The sequence below is a fragment of the Oryzias latipes genome, chromosome 24, assembly GCF_053564925.1.
Source record: "Oryzias latipes strain Hd-rR chromosome 24, Olatipes_Hd-rR_3.1".
NCBI classification, from domain to species: Eukaryota; Metazoa; Chordata; class Actinopteri; order Beloniformes; family Adrianichthyidae; genus Oryzias; species Oryzias latipes.
This window is the reverse complement of record NC_136260.1, coordinates 18427491-18446677: the sequence shown is the minus strand read 5'-3', so window position 1 is coordinate 18446677 and position 19187 is coordinate 18427491. Positions and strand designations below refer to the sequence as shown.

Genomic DNA, 19187 nt, shown 5'->3' with positions numbered 1-19187 from the left:
TCATTGTTAACACACAAACCTGCTGTTTTGTGCACCAACCAGCTTTGTTTAAGGACAAGAAAGATGGTGTGTCACAAGAACTATTTTTAACTTAGACTTCCTAATGACTAATGTCCCTTTGGGAGTGCTATCTAGTTCCATTGTTTTCAGCATATTTTTTAAGAGGCACATTTTTGTGTGTGTGTTTTAGGTGGAACAGCAGAAAATTAATTTAAAATATTAAAAAAAAACGAGTTAGACTTCTGTGCAGTAAAAATTGTATTTATTGAAACCCAGAGAGGTTTTTAAATAGTACAAGGCATAAAGAAAACACATGAGGGTGAAAAGAATTGTTAGTCTGCAGTGACACAATGAACAAAATTACATGGAGTAATGGTACAGAGATAAAAGGATGTACCGTAATTGTCTGTCAATTGCTCAGCTTTTTGGTGCATTTATGGTTGTGTTGTTGGTTGCAAAGAAATTGATTAACACTATGTTGTATTTTTGAGAGTCAAAATCATTTAGTTGAATCTGGCAGCCAATGGTAAGGGAATGTCCACATCTATCTGTCTGTCAGTCACTTTCACATACTTTTTAACATTCTTGGTTGTTTCTTTGAGAGCTCTGATGATGTCGTTGTGGAAAGAATTTAGGCGTTTTACAGACAGATCAATCCAGGACTGGATGTCAGATCTTAGCTGTTCAGTGGAGACGTCCGCCACAATGTTGTAGATTTTATCAGACACAGCTTTAAAATATTCCAAAATGATTCTGTGAATTTCTTTTAGCTGCTGCGCAACATCGGCAAAAATCTGGGAGTTCATTGCATCACTAATCAGATCGCTGAAAAATCTGGAGAGATTCTCTGCACTGAGAGATTTTAGAGACTGAAGAAACCTCTCACTCTGTGCAACTGTGAACTGCACAGATGCATATAATTTTTTCGAAATATCCTCAAGTGAGATGTCTCCAAGTTTCCTCACTGTAATGATTATCTGCTCCTGGATTTGCCTCAAAGCTAACAACAAGTCATCAAGAAGCTCTTTACCACTGACGATGCGGTCAGATCCAGGAAAGACAAATTCAATAGCTTGGAATTGTTCGAGGACATCTGCAAACATGATAGTAAAGTACCCTGGGATCCTTTCAACAGCCTCTTCTGATACACCAGCAACAAAAGCACTAAACTCCTTGTAAACCTCTAGTCCAGAGAGCTTCTCTTCATAACCTGGAATCCGGAACTTGGTCTCTCTGAGGAATTTCACAGCAGCGTTAAGGAAAAGTTTAACTCTTTTTTGATATTCTTTTAGAATTACAATGGTCCTATCTGTGACAGTGGTCATAACATCAGAAACATCTGATGCCATTACGCTCTCAATAGCACTGTTGAACCAAACTTTCCCCTGCTTCTTAGCTCTTTCTAAATAGTTTTTGAGGCTTCTGAATTGCTTGTTAATTTTGTTGTAGGCTTTGACAGCAGCATCAGACAGCATGTTCATGCCTGAGGGGACTTGTTTCTTCAGTCCTAGCATCATCTCATAAGGCATTTCCATATTCCAGGTTCCCTGAAGGTTCAGCTTCTCAGAGTCCATCACTGACATCTTGAGGGCAACGATATCAACATCCTTTGTCAGGTCAGTCTGTTATAAGTAAACAAACACAGAAATGAGACAGAAATAAATCACCTTGACATCTAAATTGTCAGCTGGCAAAAGGTGAATAGTAAAATTACAGGTTTCTTACCGGATAGCGACCATAGACTCTTGCTTTCATTTGGGGGAGCCGTTTGGTTTGCACCTGAACAGCAAGGAGACCTGCAGTTGGCGTGGACATGGTGACAACAAGACCCTGCACTGGATTTCCAGTAATTTCCTGGTTGATTTCCAAGGTCTGGGAAGGTAGATTCACCCTTCCTGTATTGGTGATAGAGGCTTGCACAGTGTCATAGTTTAGGTCAATGTTGCTCTTGTGGTTCCCCTCCAGGACTGAATGTGCAACAGAAAGGATGGAATCCACTTTAATGCTGTCATCTTCTAACTTCACATTGGTCTGGCCTTCAATTTTTCCAATCAAAAGAGAAAATGGAGAGGATGAGGAGGCATCAAATTTGGCGGAGAGGTCTTCCTGGTTAAAAATAGTGGCACTGGTTTGGAGATTGATAACTGCAGTCTTCATGGAACCCTCATAAATCAGATCGCCCAGTTTTGGAATCTTGATTGTTTCAATTATGGGTAAGGAAATCTTTGGAATTCTGACTTTGCTGAGCGCAGATGAGACATCCTGAGAAGACAGCGTTACAGTTTTGGGGACAGGCAGGGGGATTGTGAATGAAGACAACTCGAAATCAATCACTGGGACTTCATAGGCAGGAACCGTAATGGTTTCTGGCACCTTAGAACTGTATTTTTCATACTGAACCTTTGCTTTGTCGTAGGATGAACCAAGAGTGGTAGCAAACTTTTCCTTGCCAACAATGACTTTTTCGCGTAATACCTTGAGATTGCTGTTAATGCCCTGAAAGACTGGACCCACATTAATTAAGGCATAAGGTTTTTTGATGTACTTGAGGTTGGAATTCATCTCATATGTCTGCTGAGTTGTGATTAGGAAATAACCTAAACCAGCATCTTCCCACAGGGAAAAGTTCTCCACTGTTGGCGTCTTTATGCCAAGAAGAGGCAACGTTATTTCAGGAATGGTGACAGTTTTCTTCAGCACTTCAAGATCTGCTTCTGCGTTGATTTGGGAAAGTATGTTAACTTCTTTATCAAGGTTTTCCATTGAGAATAGATGGGAATATTTGTACTGGTTGAATCTTGCCAGTCCTGTCCAGCTTGCTTGGTGTACATCGGAGTTCAGAGTGAAAGCCATGTCATTCTGAAGATTTACTTTGCCTGACAGCTGGAATGGAAGAACAAACTTGGCATTCCCCTTGTTTTTGGTGTCAAATGAAACCTCTGTAGGTCTGATTAAAGCAAGAACAGAACTTGAAAGCTTTCCTTCAACCTGACCCTCCAGCTTTGATTTGTGAGAGGCAGTGACGTCAATTCTCATGTCTTCCGCTTTAGCCTGAAGCTTCACCTCTGTAACGCTGTCCTTCAAAAAAGGCGTTTCAGTTTCAATCTTGGCCTCAACAATGACATGGCGGAAAACGCATGCATCAAGGAGAATTTCTTCCTCCAATTTCAGAAACTTGCTGTTTGTGTCACTGTTGAAGGTCAATTTGGTTGTGTGGAGATCCATAACCACCTCCATGTCACTCTTGTGAGTTGCCTCATCAGAAAAGTCTTGAATGGAATATTTTTCTCGAGCCACATTGGTTAAGGTCAGACGGGCTGTGCCTGCTTCAAGCCCAAAGACAGTCTTTTGATTTATCATCCCCTCACTGACTATGCTGAGAGGTGGCATGTTGAGATTGTGTTGACAAGTGGACTCCACTGAGGCAAAAAACCCATTTCTCATGGCCAAGAATGCATTATTCATCAGCTCTCCCTTATAGAGCTCAGTGTTGACTTTTGCTGTGGTGTTGGCAGAAGCTTGGGCTGACAGGCCATAGAGGTTCATCATTCCCTTATGGTTTAGAGTAAAGGATGACTGGACAATATCGACACTCTCAGAGAGGGACAGGTGCCTCATTTTGGGCAAAGCAAAATGTGCCGTGGCATCCACAGTGTAGTCAAGGATTTTCAAAGAAGACTGAGCTCTTGAATTGAGGTTCATTTTAAACTCGGGCGTGACGGATGTGGTTGTTACGTTCTCCATGTCAGCAGTGGTACTAAGTTTGTAATGAGGAGAAGTAATTCTGAACTCACCATAAAGTTTTCCAAAACAGGGGATCATACTCATCTCTGCCACTTTCTCCTTGAGCTCCATGGTTAAGGTGTCATAATCAAAAGATTTGATTTTCTGGATCAGTCTTGTGAGGTAGTCACTTATGTCATCCATCAGCAGTTTGAAGTCAAATGAATATAGCTCATTCAGCAGTTCCTGAACAGGGATCTTAACTTTTTTCACCAATGGCTGGATGTCAATGCTTTTGAAAGCATCAAATATTTGCTGAATCTTCTCCTTGACTTGATACTGCTTCATCATTTTAACTACCTCATCCATGAGTTCTCCAACAATTTTTTCAACCTTGTAGTTGGACAGAAACTCTTCTAACTTGGAATAAATTGCATTCAACCTGCTGGAAATGTTGCTATTCTTGATTGCGGTCTCAACTTTGTCCTTGATAGATTTTAGGAAACTGATGACTTTGTTGGCTGGGAACCTTACTGTGAGGTTTGTGATGAACTTCTCCATTGGCTTGATGAACATTTTCACATCTTGGACAAAGAGATTGAAGTCAAAATTGTCCACAACTTCTTTAAGTTCTGCAACCTTGCTGTTGAAATAGACACTGATCCCATATGTTGAGTCAAGGTTTTTGCACATGTCAATGCTACTGTCCATCAGACCCATCAGAGCGACTTTCATCTTTTCAATGACTGCAGGCAGATGGTCAACAAAAGGAATCTGGATGAAGTGGCTGTCGCTGTTCTTGTCGTATTTCACAAATCCAGAAATGATGTAATCTTGGGTGGCATCGCTGAACAAAGGGGTTGAGACTGCTCCTCTCATTTCAACACCCATTTTTTCGGCATCATTATATGCATTCATCTCTTCATCAAAGGCATGGTCGTTTACTTTGGTTGTCATCTTCAGTGTTACACTTTGCTTTTGGAGGTTCAGGTTGGTGTTAAATTTGTTGTCCACGTTGGTCTTGATGGTTTGTCCGCACTCCATTTCATGGGTGGTTGAGGCTCTATACTCAAATGACTCTGTGAACAATGTGGGTTCTGCTTTAAGGAGAAATTTGCTGTAAACCTCCCCATTATGTTTTCCAAAAAAATAGACTTGACCATTTGAGTTAAAAATGGCATCAATGTTGAGAACAAAGGGTTCAGCGGTGGTCTTTATTTTGTTGTCCAGGCGAATAGTTGGGGAGTTGAAGTTGGCCACATTGTTGAGCTTCACGCTGAGACCAGCAACCTCCATGTCAGTAGTCTGGGTAATCTGAGAACCCAGGAGTTTTCCAATGGTATTGGTTTTTGTAGAGAAGACTGTGTCAACAAATTTGAATTCATAAGTGTGCTTGAGCTCCTCCTCTGAGTAAACTCCATTCAGGGTTCCGATCAGTTCTATGTTGTAGGGCTTTGCGCTAAATTGTGCATCATTTACAAAGCTAATTGCCAATACCTTGAGGTCATTTTTCACGTTAACGGATGCAATGTAAGGCTCAACATTAACTGAAATGTCATGCATGTAGGAGTTGCTCTTGTCAAGGAAGTTGTTAGTTTTGGACTGGAGGGTAAAAGATCTCAGTGAAAGAGACATTGAATTGGTGTTTTCGGTTTTCAGCTCACCAAAAGATCCAACTACGTTGTTAGAGAAAACAAGGCCATCTTCATTCAGTCTGAAGTTCACTCTGTTCATACTGTCCAGGTCAAAGAGGTTAGCCTTAAACATGCCATTGAAATAGATCTCTGTCTTTGCAAGATTTCCCTCAACGTTGAGCTCAGCTTTGTTGTCTTTAATGCCTCCTTTGGTTGTGAGAGACAAGGTGGCGCCAGACGTGTCAACTCCACCGTGGAAAATATTCTCAAAAGTCAGCGGGCTGTGGTGGGCGGTTGTTGTGCAGCTGGTTGTCAGCCCATTTGTGGTTAGGGTCAAGGTGGCTTTGTGAGATGCAATGCTTGAGAAGATGTTCATGGAGGCATCGGCATTGATTTCCAACCCAGAGGGGTTCAAAGAGCCAGTAAGCAAAGAGTAGACACGGTTCCTTGTATCATCAGCTTGATTCTCAATTCTGAGGGTGGCCTGTCCTCCAGCAGCAGACATCTCTATCTGACTACGAAGCATCTTCTCCCCTTCGGCATTGGTCACAGAATCTGACTGGAAGGTGAGCTTGGTGTCCTTGTAGCTGAAGCCTACCTTGGTGGTGTGTCTGACTAGGTCACTGTTCATGTTGATGTTGGACTCATACAGAAATTCATCGTTTTCATAGGATACCTTAACTTTGTTTGAAAGCTTCACTATTTCAGAGTTTACATTCAGCGTGCTCTCCATTTTTGCTTCTTTCTTTGCTGGCTCAAAAGAAAAGGTGTGAAGATAGTTTGATCTGGCAACCATGGGCCCGACAGTCACACTGGCATCAGCATTAAGATCACCAAAGAGTACGCTGGAGTCGAGGGTGCACTGGGTGGTGACGGTCGCAGATGTGTCCAGACCCACTGATGAGACAGCCTTTATGTTGTAGCGACCGGTTGCAAGTATGTTTTCTGTGACAGCAATGCTTTCCAGCACACTGAACTCAGTGTCAATGAGCATGTGTTTCAAGGATCCATCCAGAATGACTTCAATAGTTTTGCCTTCTGTGTCTGTGATAGAGTATGAACCTATAAAATAGAAAATATGATTGTTATGTTCAAATGTCAATATAGTTCTGTAATTTTATAAAGTATTTGTGGAACAGAATAAAGTCAACATACCTTCTGTTGAGAAGGAGAGAACTTTGATTGGACTCTCAGCCTTGATCTTGAAGTTGGCCACATAGTTGGGGGACTCGCCAGTGTTGTTACCTACTCCAACCTTTCCATTCCAGTGATAAAAGTTGCTTTCCATCTTGGTAGAAATTTCCACCATTCCCATCAGAGGCAAGGTGAGATCATACTCAGAGGGTATGGTGAAAGTTGGGATTTGGATTGCCTGAGGGGCAAGCTCCATACCCAGCTGAGGAACGGATATTTGCGGGGATGTGACCACTTGAGGTATCCTCAGCTCCTTTGACGATTTGCCTCCGAGGGGCAGCGGGATGGTCATGGTGAAGCGGTTCTGGTTGAACTTGTATTTCAGTGTGCTTTCACTGGTGAGATGTAAAAAACAAGCATATATCACAAAGGTGTAGAAAATAATTTAATCAGTTTGAACTTTTCTAGTTAATGACACTTACAGGTTCACGAAAAGGTTTTCAGGCATTGATGGCATTTCCACTGTGGAAATACTGTTCCTCAGATTCTTAATGTAAGGAACATCAGTTGAGATCTTGTCAAGCCAGATGTTGCCAGCCTAAAAAATTGTATTAAATAAATGTCATTATTTTTACATGAATGAGAAACAATGTAAAAGTAGCTTTCTGCAATTGCTTTTTTTTTTTTACCTCAAGTCCCTTGTTCAGGATTTGCCGTAGTTTCATGTCCGTGTTAACCACCTGATGGTTCATGATTTCCTCAGCAAATGTCTTGGTCCAGGCCTGAAGAGCTTTGGAGTATTGCACTGGAACCTCAGTGTCAGCATTCATGTTGGACATCAGCTGAACCTCAGCCTGTTCTTCCCCTAAAATACAAACACGTTTTTTAGTTACATGTAAGTTGAGGACTTTCTTTCCTAGTGACTGCAAATATGGCTTAATTTATATACCATATTTAAAGGTGACTGTCTGAACAGAAGCCATTTCTGGGAGTTTGATGTCACTCTTCAACTGCAGGGTGAGTCCTTCAGCTTTGTTCATAGTGGCACTGAGAGTGGCATCAGTCTTAAGTGAGGGAACCACTAGCTGCACCTGCAGCATGCCATCAGCCATGGCCTGAAGTCTGTGATGAATGAAAAAAGTTAGCAGAAGGTTCAGCTGAATTCTTACATTTTTAAAAGCAATAGAATGAACATTTCTTTCATGTGAATCTTTGAAATACACAATTTTACACACTTGGCACGGCCAATCAACGAAAGCTGGGGCTCGTTCTTGTTGGAGATCTCAAAGATGATGGATTTGCCCCTTGCACTGTTCCCTAATACACCAATTTTAATGCCGCTCTCAACATCAAAGTCTGGAATCTGGATTTGAGTGGTGAACGTGTTCCTGTTCCTGTTGTATTTCATGGTGGCCATGGCTTCTGAAGGCTGATCACCTGAAATCATATTTGGAAAAGCCACAGGTTCATTCCTGAACAGTGTAGAATAAAAAGTACTATCAGAACGTGATTTTAACCATGCTGGTTTTACCTTCTGCTCTCAGGATCACCTTCAAGGTATCAACCTTCTGCCGGCCCTCATTTCCTTCACTAAGGAGTTTGTAGGAAACTGTGGCCGTGTACTCAGACACTTCTTCAGTGGGTTCAATGTCAATAGCAAGTCTACAGTTGAAAAAATGAAAAGTCCTGGTTAGTTCTTATAAATAATTTATATATATTGTGCATAGATTCAGAATATGAACAAAAAAACATTACACTTACGTTGTCTCTCCATTTACAGGGAAGTAAGGAGCATCGCTCCGCTCACCAGCCTCAGGCAGAAGTGTTTTGATGCAATATTTGACTCCTGTGAATACAGGCCTACACTTTGACTCACTCTGTCTGTGTGGGATCAGAGTGGCCTGTTCAGCTCCCACAATCATCACTTTGTTGCTGTTTAGGAAAAAAAGAGTAAAATAGTAAGCAAATAGTTAATCTGAGGATTTTCACAAGAAATGCACAATTTAATCTTGCCTTAAGTGCTGGTTCACATTCTTATTGAACCACATCATAATACTACATAGTTTGACTACTTTTAAAAAAACAACAACAATACCTTAATCTGAGGAGCTTCATGGTGCCTTCTGGAGCAGGGATGGATAGCTTGAATTGGTCTGGCTCCATGGTGATCTTAGCTTTGAAGGCACTCTCATGGTACACGGTGGTGTGCATCTCAACAGCAGACTCAACAAATTCTGGAATGTGGACTCCCATCTGAGTCGTGAACTCAACTCCAAAAGAGGGACTAAATGACACTGTTTTCTGTGGATAAAAAACATCATATAGAAAAAAAATCAGAATGATAGCAAAAATTGGAACTGACAGGGTTTTATGACTTACAGACAATACAATTAATAGAAAAAAAGTGGTGTTTGGACTGAAAAGATGAAAAACATACCATGTTTGGATCAATGCTTAAACGTCCTTTGGCGCCAGGAGCAAAGGTACCAGACAGAGCAAATGCCAGAGGCAGGCCAGAAGCTGTTGGCATGATGAATTTGTTGTCCATAAAGATGTAGTGGGCAAAAATGTCATTCTGTGTGGAAGACATCAGCGCCGCCAGAACCTGACAAGTAGAAAGAACCAACAATTACAGAACTTTCCTAAATAAAACGTCTGTTTTGCAGCATTTCCATGCATTATGACCACAAAATAATACCTTGCTGGGAGTGATCTTCTGGAAAATGTTTGCATACATCTCAGCAACTGACTTCAGATCGCTGCCCTTGATGAAGCCAAGCTCAGCTCCCATGATCCTCAGGTAGGCCATGGCCTCTGGGGACTCCTGACTTTGCAGATCTTTAACCAGCTTGTTGAAGTTTTGAAGAATTTCTCTCATCAGATTTTCAGGAACCTAAAATGAGATTGTGTTGGATTAAACAGAAGAAAAACAAAAGGTAACATCATTTATTATAAATGGTGACATACCTTTTGGCCCTCTGGTTTCAATGGGGCAACCCAGTTATTGAGAACTTCTTTGACCTTTGGTGGAAGTTTTCCCTCTACCCAGTACAGAGCTTTGGACACAGTGTCGGGGAAGAAACCATTCTCTCCAAACAGAGCCTCAATTGTTGGTTCAAAGCCTTTTCCCTCCATACCAACCTATGGAAAAATATCAGGGATTGTTTCATCCAAATCATTTTTTTAAATATTTTTTTTTTTACAAGCTATGGCCAACCGCAACACATACCTCCCAGATATCAGAACTGTAGCCAAAAGCCTTCAGGGTTGTTTCTAACAGGACCTCCCTTGGCAGCCGACTGCTTGGATCAAAAATTACGTTTCCCTGAACGCTGGCCTGCAAGCTCTCATGTGCCATACCCAGTTTGTAGTTTCTGGATTTTATGGTATAGTCGTAGTGTGTGGCAACATCTGTGTCCTCCATGGCGTCCAAGATTTTCTTACCAAAGCTAAGGAGAGGGTGAGCGTAGAACATTATAAATCATTCTGATAAAATTGGATGGAAATGGGACATTAGGTTTTTTCTTACCTTTTGGTGTCTGGATCATTTGAGGAAATGATGTTGTAGATGTGTGAGGACACAAACGCCTTGACTTGAGGGTTTTGCTCCTGTGTGAGAATCTTCGTCACTGCCTCAATGTCACTGTCCTGTGGATTCCTCATCAGGATCAGGTAGGCTGCCAGGCGCTTTTGCACCGCACCCTTGGGATACTGACTGACCCGCTGGAGGTTGGATCGAACCTATATGGGAGGATAACATTGACTTTGCTTTACTGTTTTCCCCCATATTTTTTGAGGTTTTGCAGTGAAGAATGACAAAGCGGGAGGATGTTCGAGTGTGGTAAAATGTACGCTACCTCATCATTCACAGACATGCGCCTGAAGGCCTGGATGGCAGCGAGCTGCACGGACAGGGTGGTTGCAGGTTGCCTCATGCACTTCACAAGGGTGGTCTTGATTTTAGGGTCAACAGACTCCATTGCATCTCCCATGTTACCAACAACCTGAATTTAAGAATGTATTAGGAATAGTAATGACAAAAAAATCACCACAAAGGTTTTCTGTTCTGCTGCATGTTTGTGACCTACCCTTAGGGTCAGGAAAGTCAGCTCTTTTTCTCCTGGACAGTCTGCCCCCAGAATGGAGGTCACAAACTCATAGACATCATTGATCTCTGGGGTGACTCCTTCAGACTTGAATAACCTGGAGAACAACAGTAACACCATTGAAGTAGTGCAAATGTTTAACAGTAACTGGTGAGAATGGTTTTTGTCTCTCTTTTTTTCACTTACTTCCTGGTGGCAATGCTGAGGGCATACATGATGGGTTTGCTTTGTTTGGACTGAGCCATTTCCAGCAAATCTTTCACCATCAAGCGGGAGGGGTGTTGGAGCATTCCCATGGCGTAAACAACAGCATCGACCTCCATGGCAGCACTGTCGTAGGTCCTGAGAGTTTTCAGGATGGCGCTGGTGCATTCCGGTGTACCACACTGAATCAGAGCCTGCCACGCCAGTGAGCTGGAGATGTCCATCATTTCATCGGTGACGGAGCGCAGGAGGTCGGCCTTCAAACCACGGAGCTCTGAAACCAGCTCGCGAAAGAGGCCGGCACGCTCCTCGCCATTAGCGGTCTGGGACAAGGTGTTGAGCTTCTGCATTGTGGCAATCACAGCATCTTTGGTCTGCAGCGGCGACTTGTCATCAGCCACTTCCATCGACAGGTGTCTGAGGCTGGCCTCATCTGGGCGAGGTTACAGCACACAATGAGAACATTGTGGAGGAGTGTACATGTTTAAACATATAAGATGTGAAACGGTAAAAAACTCACTGATGTCAAAGATTCTGTCGTTGATCTGCTCAGTTTCTCTTAGGGTGACAGTCTGCCTGACAACTGCTGAAATCCCGTACTCATTCCTTTTAAGAGATAAAATATTAAAATTTTGTATAAACATCTAAATGAGACTTTTTTTGGTAGAAAAAAGTCAAATTTGAATAATATTTTTCAAACCTACTTGTGGGAGAAGGGCAGGAAGACGTGTTTCTCCGTGCAGGATCCACTGGTCATGTGCTTCATCTGGTTGTCAAACTTGTAGTTACAGGTCTGGGTACTGCTGATCATTTTGGATAAGGGGTAGTTCTGAAAGTTGAAGGAGCCCAGTGAGACATGCAAGGTTTGGCTCACTCGAGTTTTCCAGGGAGAGTGCAGTCATGGCAGGGAATCAGATTGTTGCTCACCATGCCAGAGATGAGGGCCAGAGGACTGGTGTGTTGTCTGTGGGCGGTGAAGCCGTCGCATTTGGACAGATCCCTGATTAGCGTCACATCAGTGGGGATCTCCTCTCTGGAATTGACAGTAATGTCTGTGGAGCACACTCCATGAACAGTGGGCTAAAAGGGAGGAAAAAAAGGCCAAATGAATGCTAAAGGAAGAAACCAAACTGATAAATTGATGAAGAAAACATTTCCTCTGTCTTCATTATCTCCATATGCTAGATAATCAATAATTCTTCTTGTTATGGGAGCAGGTGATGCCAAAGTAGAGATAAACTAATCTGGGACTTTGACCTGAAAGTTGTCACTATGAGAACGTGTCCTACAGGAGACAATTTATCACTTGGGATTGGGACACTTTATCTGCTTGTTGTGTAACTTGTTTATCTTTGCATGACTACATCTCAACCTGGATCAAGCTCCACTTTATTAGTCGACAGCCATAAACCCACAAAAAAACATCGATGTGGCAACGAATAGGCGACAAACACGCAAAAAGATTTACCACATTTTGGTTTTTCTCTTCTGTCATTTCGGGCACCATAAGAGCAGAGACGATTCCCCTCTTAATGTTCAGGATGTTTACAGGCTCATCATCTTCAGGGTAGAGTTTGACCTCAGTCTGTCTTTCCACTGCGACCCTCAAAGGGTTCCTGTGGAATTCACAACCAAATCTCTAGTGGGCAGTTTTAAAAAAACACATCAAATGCAGTTCTGATTGAATTTACTTGGCCATTGCAGTTCTAAAAGCCTCCGCTTCAGCAGCAACACGGTACACCGGGTTCCCACCATCGTCCACTCCGGAGATCTCGCTCAGAGAGCACTCCGTTGTGCGAAGGATGAAGCTACATGTCTGGGGTACGTCGACCTCGACCTGAGAAGCACATTTAGCATGTTTCTTGGAGCGTCTGAATCAAATATAAGGTATAGGAGCTGAGTAAGGGGGGACTTACTGTGCAGGAGACTCTGGGGCCGCTTTTGTTATCACTTGCACCGTTTACGCTGTTAAAAGTTTCAGCTTTGTAGCTGTAGACAAACCGCTTGAAATGTCCGTATCTTTTGGCCACTGTCAACAAAAGGTATAATAAAATGAAATCTCTCGTGTTATTTTACTCTCAAAATAATATTTGTTCTGTTTAATTACAATTACAATGTTTAAATATTTCAAGTTAGTTTGTGGCTTTTGTCTAAGTGAAATATTTTCCCTTACACAGTTTTAAATGACTCATACTTGAATAGATATTACACATTTTAAGTACATTAAAACTCAGTTTTCTCAGGAAGATTGCTATTTTAGATATAAATATGCACACAAACAGAGGAAGAAAATCCAAAAAAGAAAACTCACAAAAGCAAACTGGAGAGTGTTCTTCAACTCTTTCCACATCTTGCTCTGTAAAGGATGACAACACAGTTTGCTTAAACTCAGGATTCAGTTTCAACGTAACTTCTAAATATTTAAAATTAAAAAATAAACTACTGTATTTACAATTAACATTCCATCTTAAGTAAATTACCAGTAAAGCCATTTTCTGAAAATTGTTAGCATTATTTTAACTATTCCTGCAGTAGATTGATTTTTAGAAAAGATTTATCTTTAAATATGAACTATATGCATCTTTTTTTCCTTAAAACAACAGCAGAATACTCACGGGCAACTGAGTATGACCCCAGAAGCAGCAAAAGACAGAGCTTGGGACCCCACATGATGGGTTCAGCTCTTGTGAGTTGAGGAGAGTCTCCCTCTTTCTCTGAAGACTAATCCTTGGGCTTGAGTCTTCAGGCTTTTATAGACCTCCAGTTTTACTGTAGGTGATTGCTGTGACTTGAAGATATGTTGTCCTGCTTCCAAAGTCTGAGCAGCCCTTGTGGCAGGCCAAAGGTAAAAAGACATGTCTGTCAGCAGTGGGTGGGGGTGGTCCAGAAGATAATGTGAAATTACTACTGTTTTCTTATTTGGTGTGTTGGGTTATTTGGAAAGAGGAAAAAAGGATTAAAAAAATAAACAAGTTACAGCTATTTTAAAATTAAATATATAATAATCAGTTTTATATAACAATTAATAAATCCTAAGAATTTGATTTAATTACTTCCTTTTTGTATGTAATCATTTTTCTTGTGACAATTTAGGAAAGCATTTTGGAATGGTTGCATTTTGGGTTTTTTACCTCGACTAATTTGAAATGGGATGAGATTAAGAAATTTTTTTGGTTTGAAAATGCAACCTTCAGCCAATTCGAAAAGCAAACACAACATCCATGTGTGGAAAACAAAAGAAACCAAAGAGCTTTACAGAACCTGGAGTGAACTTTTGTCCTTCTCAACACTGACGCAGAACCGAAACTTGAGTCACGTCTTGCTGCTCGGACACGGTTATCTTCACATATGGGAGCAGACCTGAAGCTCTGGGTGTTTTACAACATGCAATCTCCTTGAATGATGGATATAAATTATTTGAAATGATAGCATGTAAAGCACTGGTGCATCTGTTTTATTTAATAGAGCTCAAGCAAAAGCTTTAATTTAGAAGAATCGAAAAGATGTTTAGAATAAATTGTGCTGTCAGTAATGGTAATTAGTGTATACTTATATTACGCTATTCTTCCTTCCTCGAAGGCCCAAAGTGCTTTACAGTCACAGGCCCATTCACCCAGTCACACACACATTCACACACTGATGGCAGCGCCGGTGCTGAACACTGGCGCCAACCTCCCACCAGAGGCAAGGTGGGGTTCAGTGTCTTGCCCAAGGATACTTCTATACATGGGAGTGCAAGGCGGAAATCGAACCTGCAATCTTACGATCGGGGTCAACCGCCGTATCGCTGCACCACGACCGACCCGTAATGTTTAATATATCTTAATTGTTTAATTTTAGACTATATAAAAAACTTAGAATTTGATATTAACAAAGTTTGGTTTTTATTTAGTTATGTGAAAAAAATTGGGAACCAAAATCTGTGCGCATGTCATCTGGTACCCGGCAGGTGAAGGTTGGTGGTGGTAGTATCATGGATTCTTTGTGAATGCCCAAACTGGCATCAAGAGAATAGTTAGAAACCCAGGTGCAAGGAAATATCTAGACAGATTATTGTAATATGTCTTTTCTCCCTCATTTAAATCAGAAATTGGTTTTTAATTTTTTAAATAGCAGTGTGGTGCATGAAACAAGATCCCTCAAAACACAACAAAAACTCAGGACTTTAAACATTTTAAAAGCCAACAGACTTAATTGGAACAAATAATCTTTCTCTGTGATGCAGGGAACCATGGATAAATGTGCGGGGTTCTTGAGCAAAAGCCAGAAACAGTCTGCATAGAAAACAGAAAGAGAACCGAGAACCAAACCTCACAAAATCCCAAAACTTTGAAATTGTGTTACAAACGTTTTAGGGACTCACTAGTTGGTAAACACTTTAACTTGATTTAAATAAAACTAAGAATGCGATATTCTTAATTTTCAATGAATTGACCTAAAGCTTACAGCTAAAATCAATATTCTTACTTTGGTCCAGAATTTTCTGAAAGGAAATTTTTCATTTCTTGTGACGTTGAAAGGGTTTCAGCTGGTTCTGAAGATTGATGGATGGAAATCTTTTTTGTTTATGACATGAATGAATTATTGACCATTTAATCTTAGTCTTACCAGATGCCCAAATTTAAATGGTTAAAGGCACAATTTTGTTTACCTGAAGCAAGAAATAATTGAGTGAGAAAGTGAGGAAAAAAGACTAAAATAATATTGAAAATCATGATGCTAAGTAGACTCAGATGATTTTCAGTCCTGAAATTAAGGCTGAATAGACTCAGATTCAGTCTTCAGAGCTAAAATTAAGGCTCAAATTCAGACCAAATAGACTCAGAGCCCTGAAATGCTGAAATCAGGGCTCGAATTAGGGCCCACTAGATTACATTTTGAGTTTCATTGCTGGAATTAGGGTGACAACTAAATTAAACAACTAATATTGGATACCAGTTCATTATAGAAAATACATGCTTGTCAATGTGGGAACCAAATATCTGTTGATTCTACAGGTAGTACAGAATCTGAAAAGATTAAAGATCTGCAGGACAAAATCAGCTCGTCGAACCTAAATTCAGACAGGATAAAGCTGCTTCTCACTGCAATGTTGCACATAAATGAAATAGCTTTTTTGGTACTTTTATTTAAAACAAACAACACTAATTACTTCATTAAATGTTGTCTTTTATTATAAGCCAAAGCTTCTGTGGAGCTACACAAAAAAAACCCCAGCCTCATTGCATTGTTGTTATTTCTTTTCGCCTTCCTCATCATCTGCTTTGGTTTTCTCTTTGTTCCTTCTTTATTAGTTTCTTTATTTCTATCTGCTTCCCCTGTTACATTTGAGTCTTCCACCTGTTATGATACCTGCCCTGACATCATACCATCATTATTGTGCTTGGGTTTACAATCTTTCAGATGTTTTCGCCAACTTTCCAAAAAATGGGTTTAATGCAAAGAAAAAAACACAATAATATTGGTTTGTTCGACACAATGTGGAGCAGATACAATAGTTGCTTTGTGGAGAAACTTTTCAGTAATCATTTTATATAATATTTTCCAGTCTTGTTTCAATCCACATGAGCGAGTTACATCATGCAAGTTCATTCTGTAAGTCTCCTTTTTAGTGTCTCAGCTTCTAAGGAAAACCTTTCCCCCAGTGAAGGAAGTGTGTGCATGAAGCAAACTCAAGATAAGGAAACCAGACTGAAAAAGAAGCCGTTATCACAAAAAACTGAAATCAGCAGAGGGAGTACAGTATGAACCATGTTTCCCTGGTGACCTATTGGAGCAGATGACAAGTACAGTTATCTCTAATTTACCATATTTAATTGAAAATTGTTCTGACAGCATAAAATGATAAAAGTTGAGTAGTTGTGTGAACTTTTTTTTTATAGAAGAATGAACAGTGACAGCAAAGTGCTGCAGATCAGCTAAAGCTGCCTCGCTGTTTGTGGGAGTCTCAATTCCTGTCAAAGTTCAATTTGTGAAGCTGTGGATTTTCACCAGTCGGATCAATAAGGTTCAGTAAGTTAAGGAATGAGTCCCATCTTTTAGAGTCCTACTCCTATCATCTTTTGTTATTTTGTGAAAGACTTCTCAGTGGTCTTTTATTTATGATTATGCTGTTTTAAGCCATAATAAAAAAAAAAAACTGTATTGTTTTCTAGAACATCTTTTCTGCAGAGCAGCAGGAGTTCATTAGAAATTTGCCTCTGAGTTGTGAGCGAAACTGTTGGCGTTGGTTATGCCTGTCTGCATTTCCCGTCAGCCATCAGTTTACATGTTTTCCCACTAGCTTACAGCCCTTCACACCCACAATCTAACTTTACTATAAAGGCGAGCAATATTGGAGCTATCCAGCCATACAGTCAGCTCGAGCGAGGAAAACAAAGACCGTCATAAATCTAGTTGTCTACAAGTAGATGCATCAGAATGAAGCAAAGCTGGGAGCTTGTGTCACATCTACACACTTTTATAAACAACATTTTCTGTCTGCTCCTGATTTACCACAATTTAAACAAAGAAATACTCAGAAATGCAATTTTATGCTAAACTTTATTCATGCCCTCCATTATGAGAAAACAGGCAAAAGAACGTGTTAAGAACACCACAAACACTATTTTCAACAGCTTTTAAAGGGATGTATACTCACATTGTATATATATTTAGCACATTTCCACTTGCTTCAAAGGTCCAAAGTGATTTATGGTTACAGCCCGACTCTCGTTAGGAGCCAAGTGAGGTTTTATGGCTTGGCCATGGACGCTTTGGCATCATCATAGGCCTGCAGAGCAGGAACCGACTCTGCAAACCGCTGTGCCTCTCTATGCACCATGACTTCCTCAGCATTGGGTATGACCTGATAGTACAACCAAACCGAGTGTCTGTGAATTCTCTCCTTTTGGGCCTTGCAATAACCGAACCTCAATTTGATGAATGTCAATTTGACAAAGAAAAAACGGAAATGTGGTATTTCTTATACTTTTTTAAATAAAAGGTAAAGCCAACAGTTATTTTAATTTTTTTCCAAAACCTCTAGAAATCATTAAAAGACTAAAAATGGACTGCTTGACTCCCTTTTTAAACAAGTAGAAGATGTTTTGATCGTTTTAGTACCCCTGTAATATAAAAATCGAAAAAAATCCATACAAAAAGCAGTTTAATTTTTACCAACTCAGTCACGTTAACTTCCAGCCATGACTCTATGAGGACAAACGAGGTTTTTTTTGTTGTTCTGATTAACTGAGAGGCTTGAATACAAATTCAGTTACTCATTACGATGAGTCATGGGGGTGTTTGTTTGTTCACGAACACAGACCAGCTCACAGCTTAAAGAAAAATCACGAATGAGCAACTCAGTCTCTCCTGGATGAATTTGGCTCACAAATTCTAAAACAAAGGAAGTCAACAGGACAATTTTCTGACATCTCCTTCTTTGCCAGAATTTCAAGAACGATTTTTGAACTATGGGAATCTTTGTATTGAGAAGCCATTCAGTACTTTTACAATTTTCAGTCATGTTTATTTTGGGGCTTCCTTTGCTCTCACTTTCTTTCATCTTCACCGCGCATAGATGATTTGTTTTGCTCATGCAATCTTTGGGCGTGATTTTCCTTATTTTTCTGTATTTAACTCGTTATTGCATTTTTGCAATTAAGGTTTAATGAGTTTTTCTAAAAATGTAAACATTAAAACCTGAATAAATGTTTATCGATTAGTAACTTTGATCCTCTTGATTCTGAATATTTCAGATAATCTGCATTTAACAAGTCAAAATCAAAACACAGGAATGTATTTTTCTCTTTTTGGAAATATTTGAAAATTGTGCAAATAAAGAAAAAGACTAGTGTGGGCAGCTGGGGCTTTAAGGGTTTTTACCACTCAAAGGGGTTAATCATTTCAGTCCTGATTATCCAAATTTAATTCATTTTTTGGTAAGACCTTAAAACCTGAGTTATTTCTGGTGGCTGGCAGACCTTTAAGAAAACCGGCGTCAGTGCCATCATGAAAATCATGATTCCAGGGCACGTGTTATCTAACTATACCTGTTCAAAGCACCACCTTAAAACATTGCCCTACATTTCAGTGACTAGGCCTGCATGATAACATGTACCTTTCTACAACGGCAATCGAGGATCAAAGGTTTCAGTTTTTGACGTTCATCCACAAATGTCCTCATCAGTGCAAACATGTTTTTCTGTACTTGATTAGATCGGTTTCTTCGTATTAACCAACAAAAAATACAAAGTTGGGCTTTTCTTTTTAACCAAATGTAAAAATACAAATGCAAAAAAATCTGTGTTACAGTAATTTGATGAATTTCAATCATAAAAAAATCACTACAGCCAAACTGTTACGCCTTCTAAACAGTAAAACCTGGATGCATCTAAGTGCCACG

General features: G+C 40.3%; 1 protein-coding gene across 1 annotated transcript; it reads right to left on the bottom strand.

Moving 5' to 3' along the window:
* Positions 1 to 240: 240 nt before the first annotated feature.
* On the bottom strand, positions 241 to 13621 carry LOC101158739 (apolipoprotein B-100). The gene is made up of 26 exons (XM_011491576.4): positions 13417 to 13621; positions 13113 to 13157; positions 12718 to 12830; positions 12493 to 12638; positions 12270 to 12417; positions 11729 to 11881; positions 11506 to 11630; positions 11322 to 11407; positions 10784 to 11234; positions 10580 to 10694; positions 10349 to 10495; positions 10021 to 10232; positions 9721 to 9940; positions 9459 to 9632; positions 9190 to 9384; positions 8929 to 9096; positions 8587 to 8792; positions 8253 to 8423; positions 8023 to 8153; positions 7727 to 7928; positions 7441 to 7613; positions 7181 to 7356; positions 6974 to 7089; positions 6513 to 6886; positions 1726 to 6419; positions 241 to 1622 (listed from the first exon to the last, which is right to left on the bottom strand). The coding sequence occupies exons 1-26, from the start codon at positions 13469 to 13471 to the stop codon at positions 504 to 506; spliced, it is 9915 nt and encodes a 3304-aa protein (XP_011489878.1). The 5' UTR covers positions 13472 to 13621; the 3' UTR covers positions 241 to 503.
* Between the last annotated feature and the right edge of the window lie 5566 nt (positions 13622 to 19187).

What these genes read in the sequence shown, in the direction of transcription:
- LOC101158739 (XM_011491576.4), bottom strand. Translation starts at nt 13,471, where the DNA reads ATGTGGGGTCCCAAGCTCTGTCTTTTGCTGCTTCTGGGGTCATACTCA. An exon ending in AATGATCCAGACACCAAAAG is followed by an intron (nt 9,941 to 10,020) that starts GTAAGAAAAAAC and finishes CCCTCTCCTTAG; the next exon opens with CTTTGGTAAGAAAATCTTGG. An exon ending in TAAGCATTGATCCAAACATG is followed by an intron (nt 8,793 to 8,928) that starts GTATGTTTTTCA and finishes TTTTATCCACAG; the next exon opens with AAAACAGTGTCATTTAGTCC.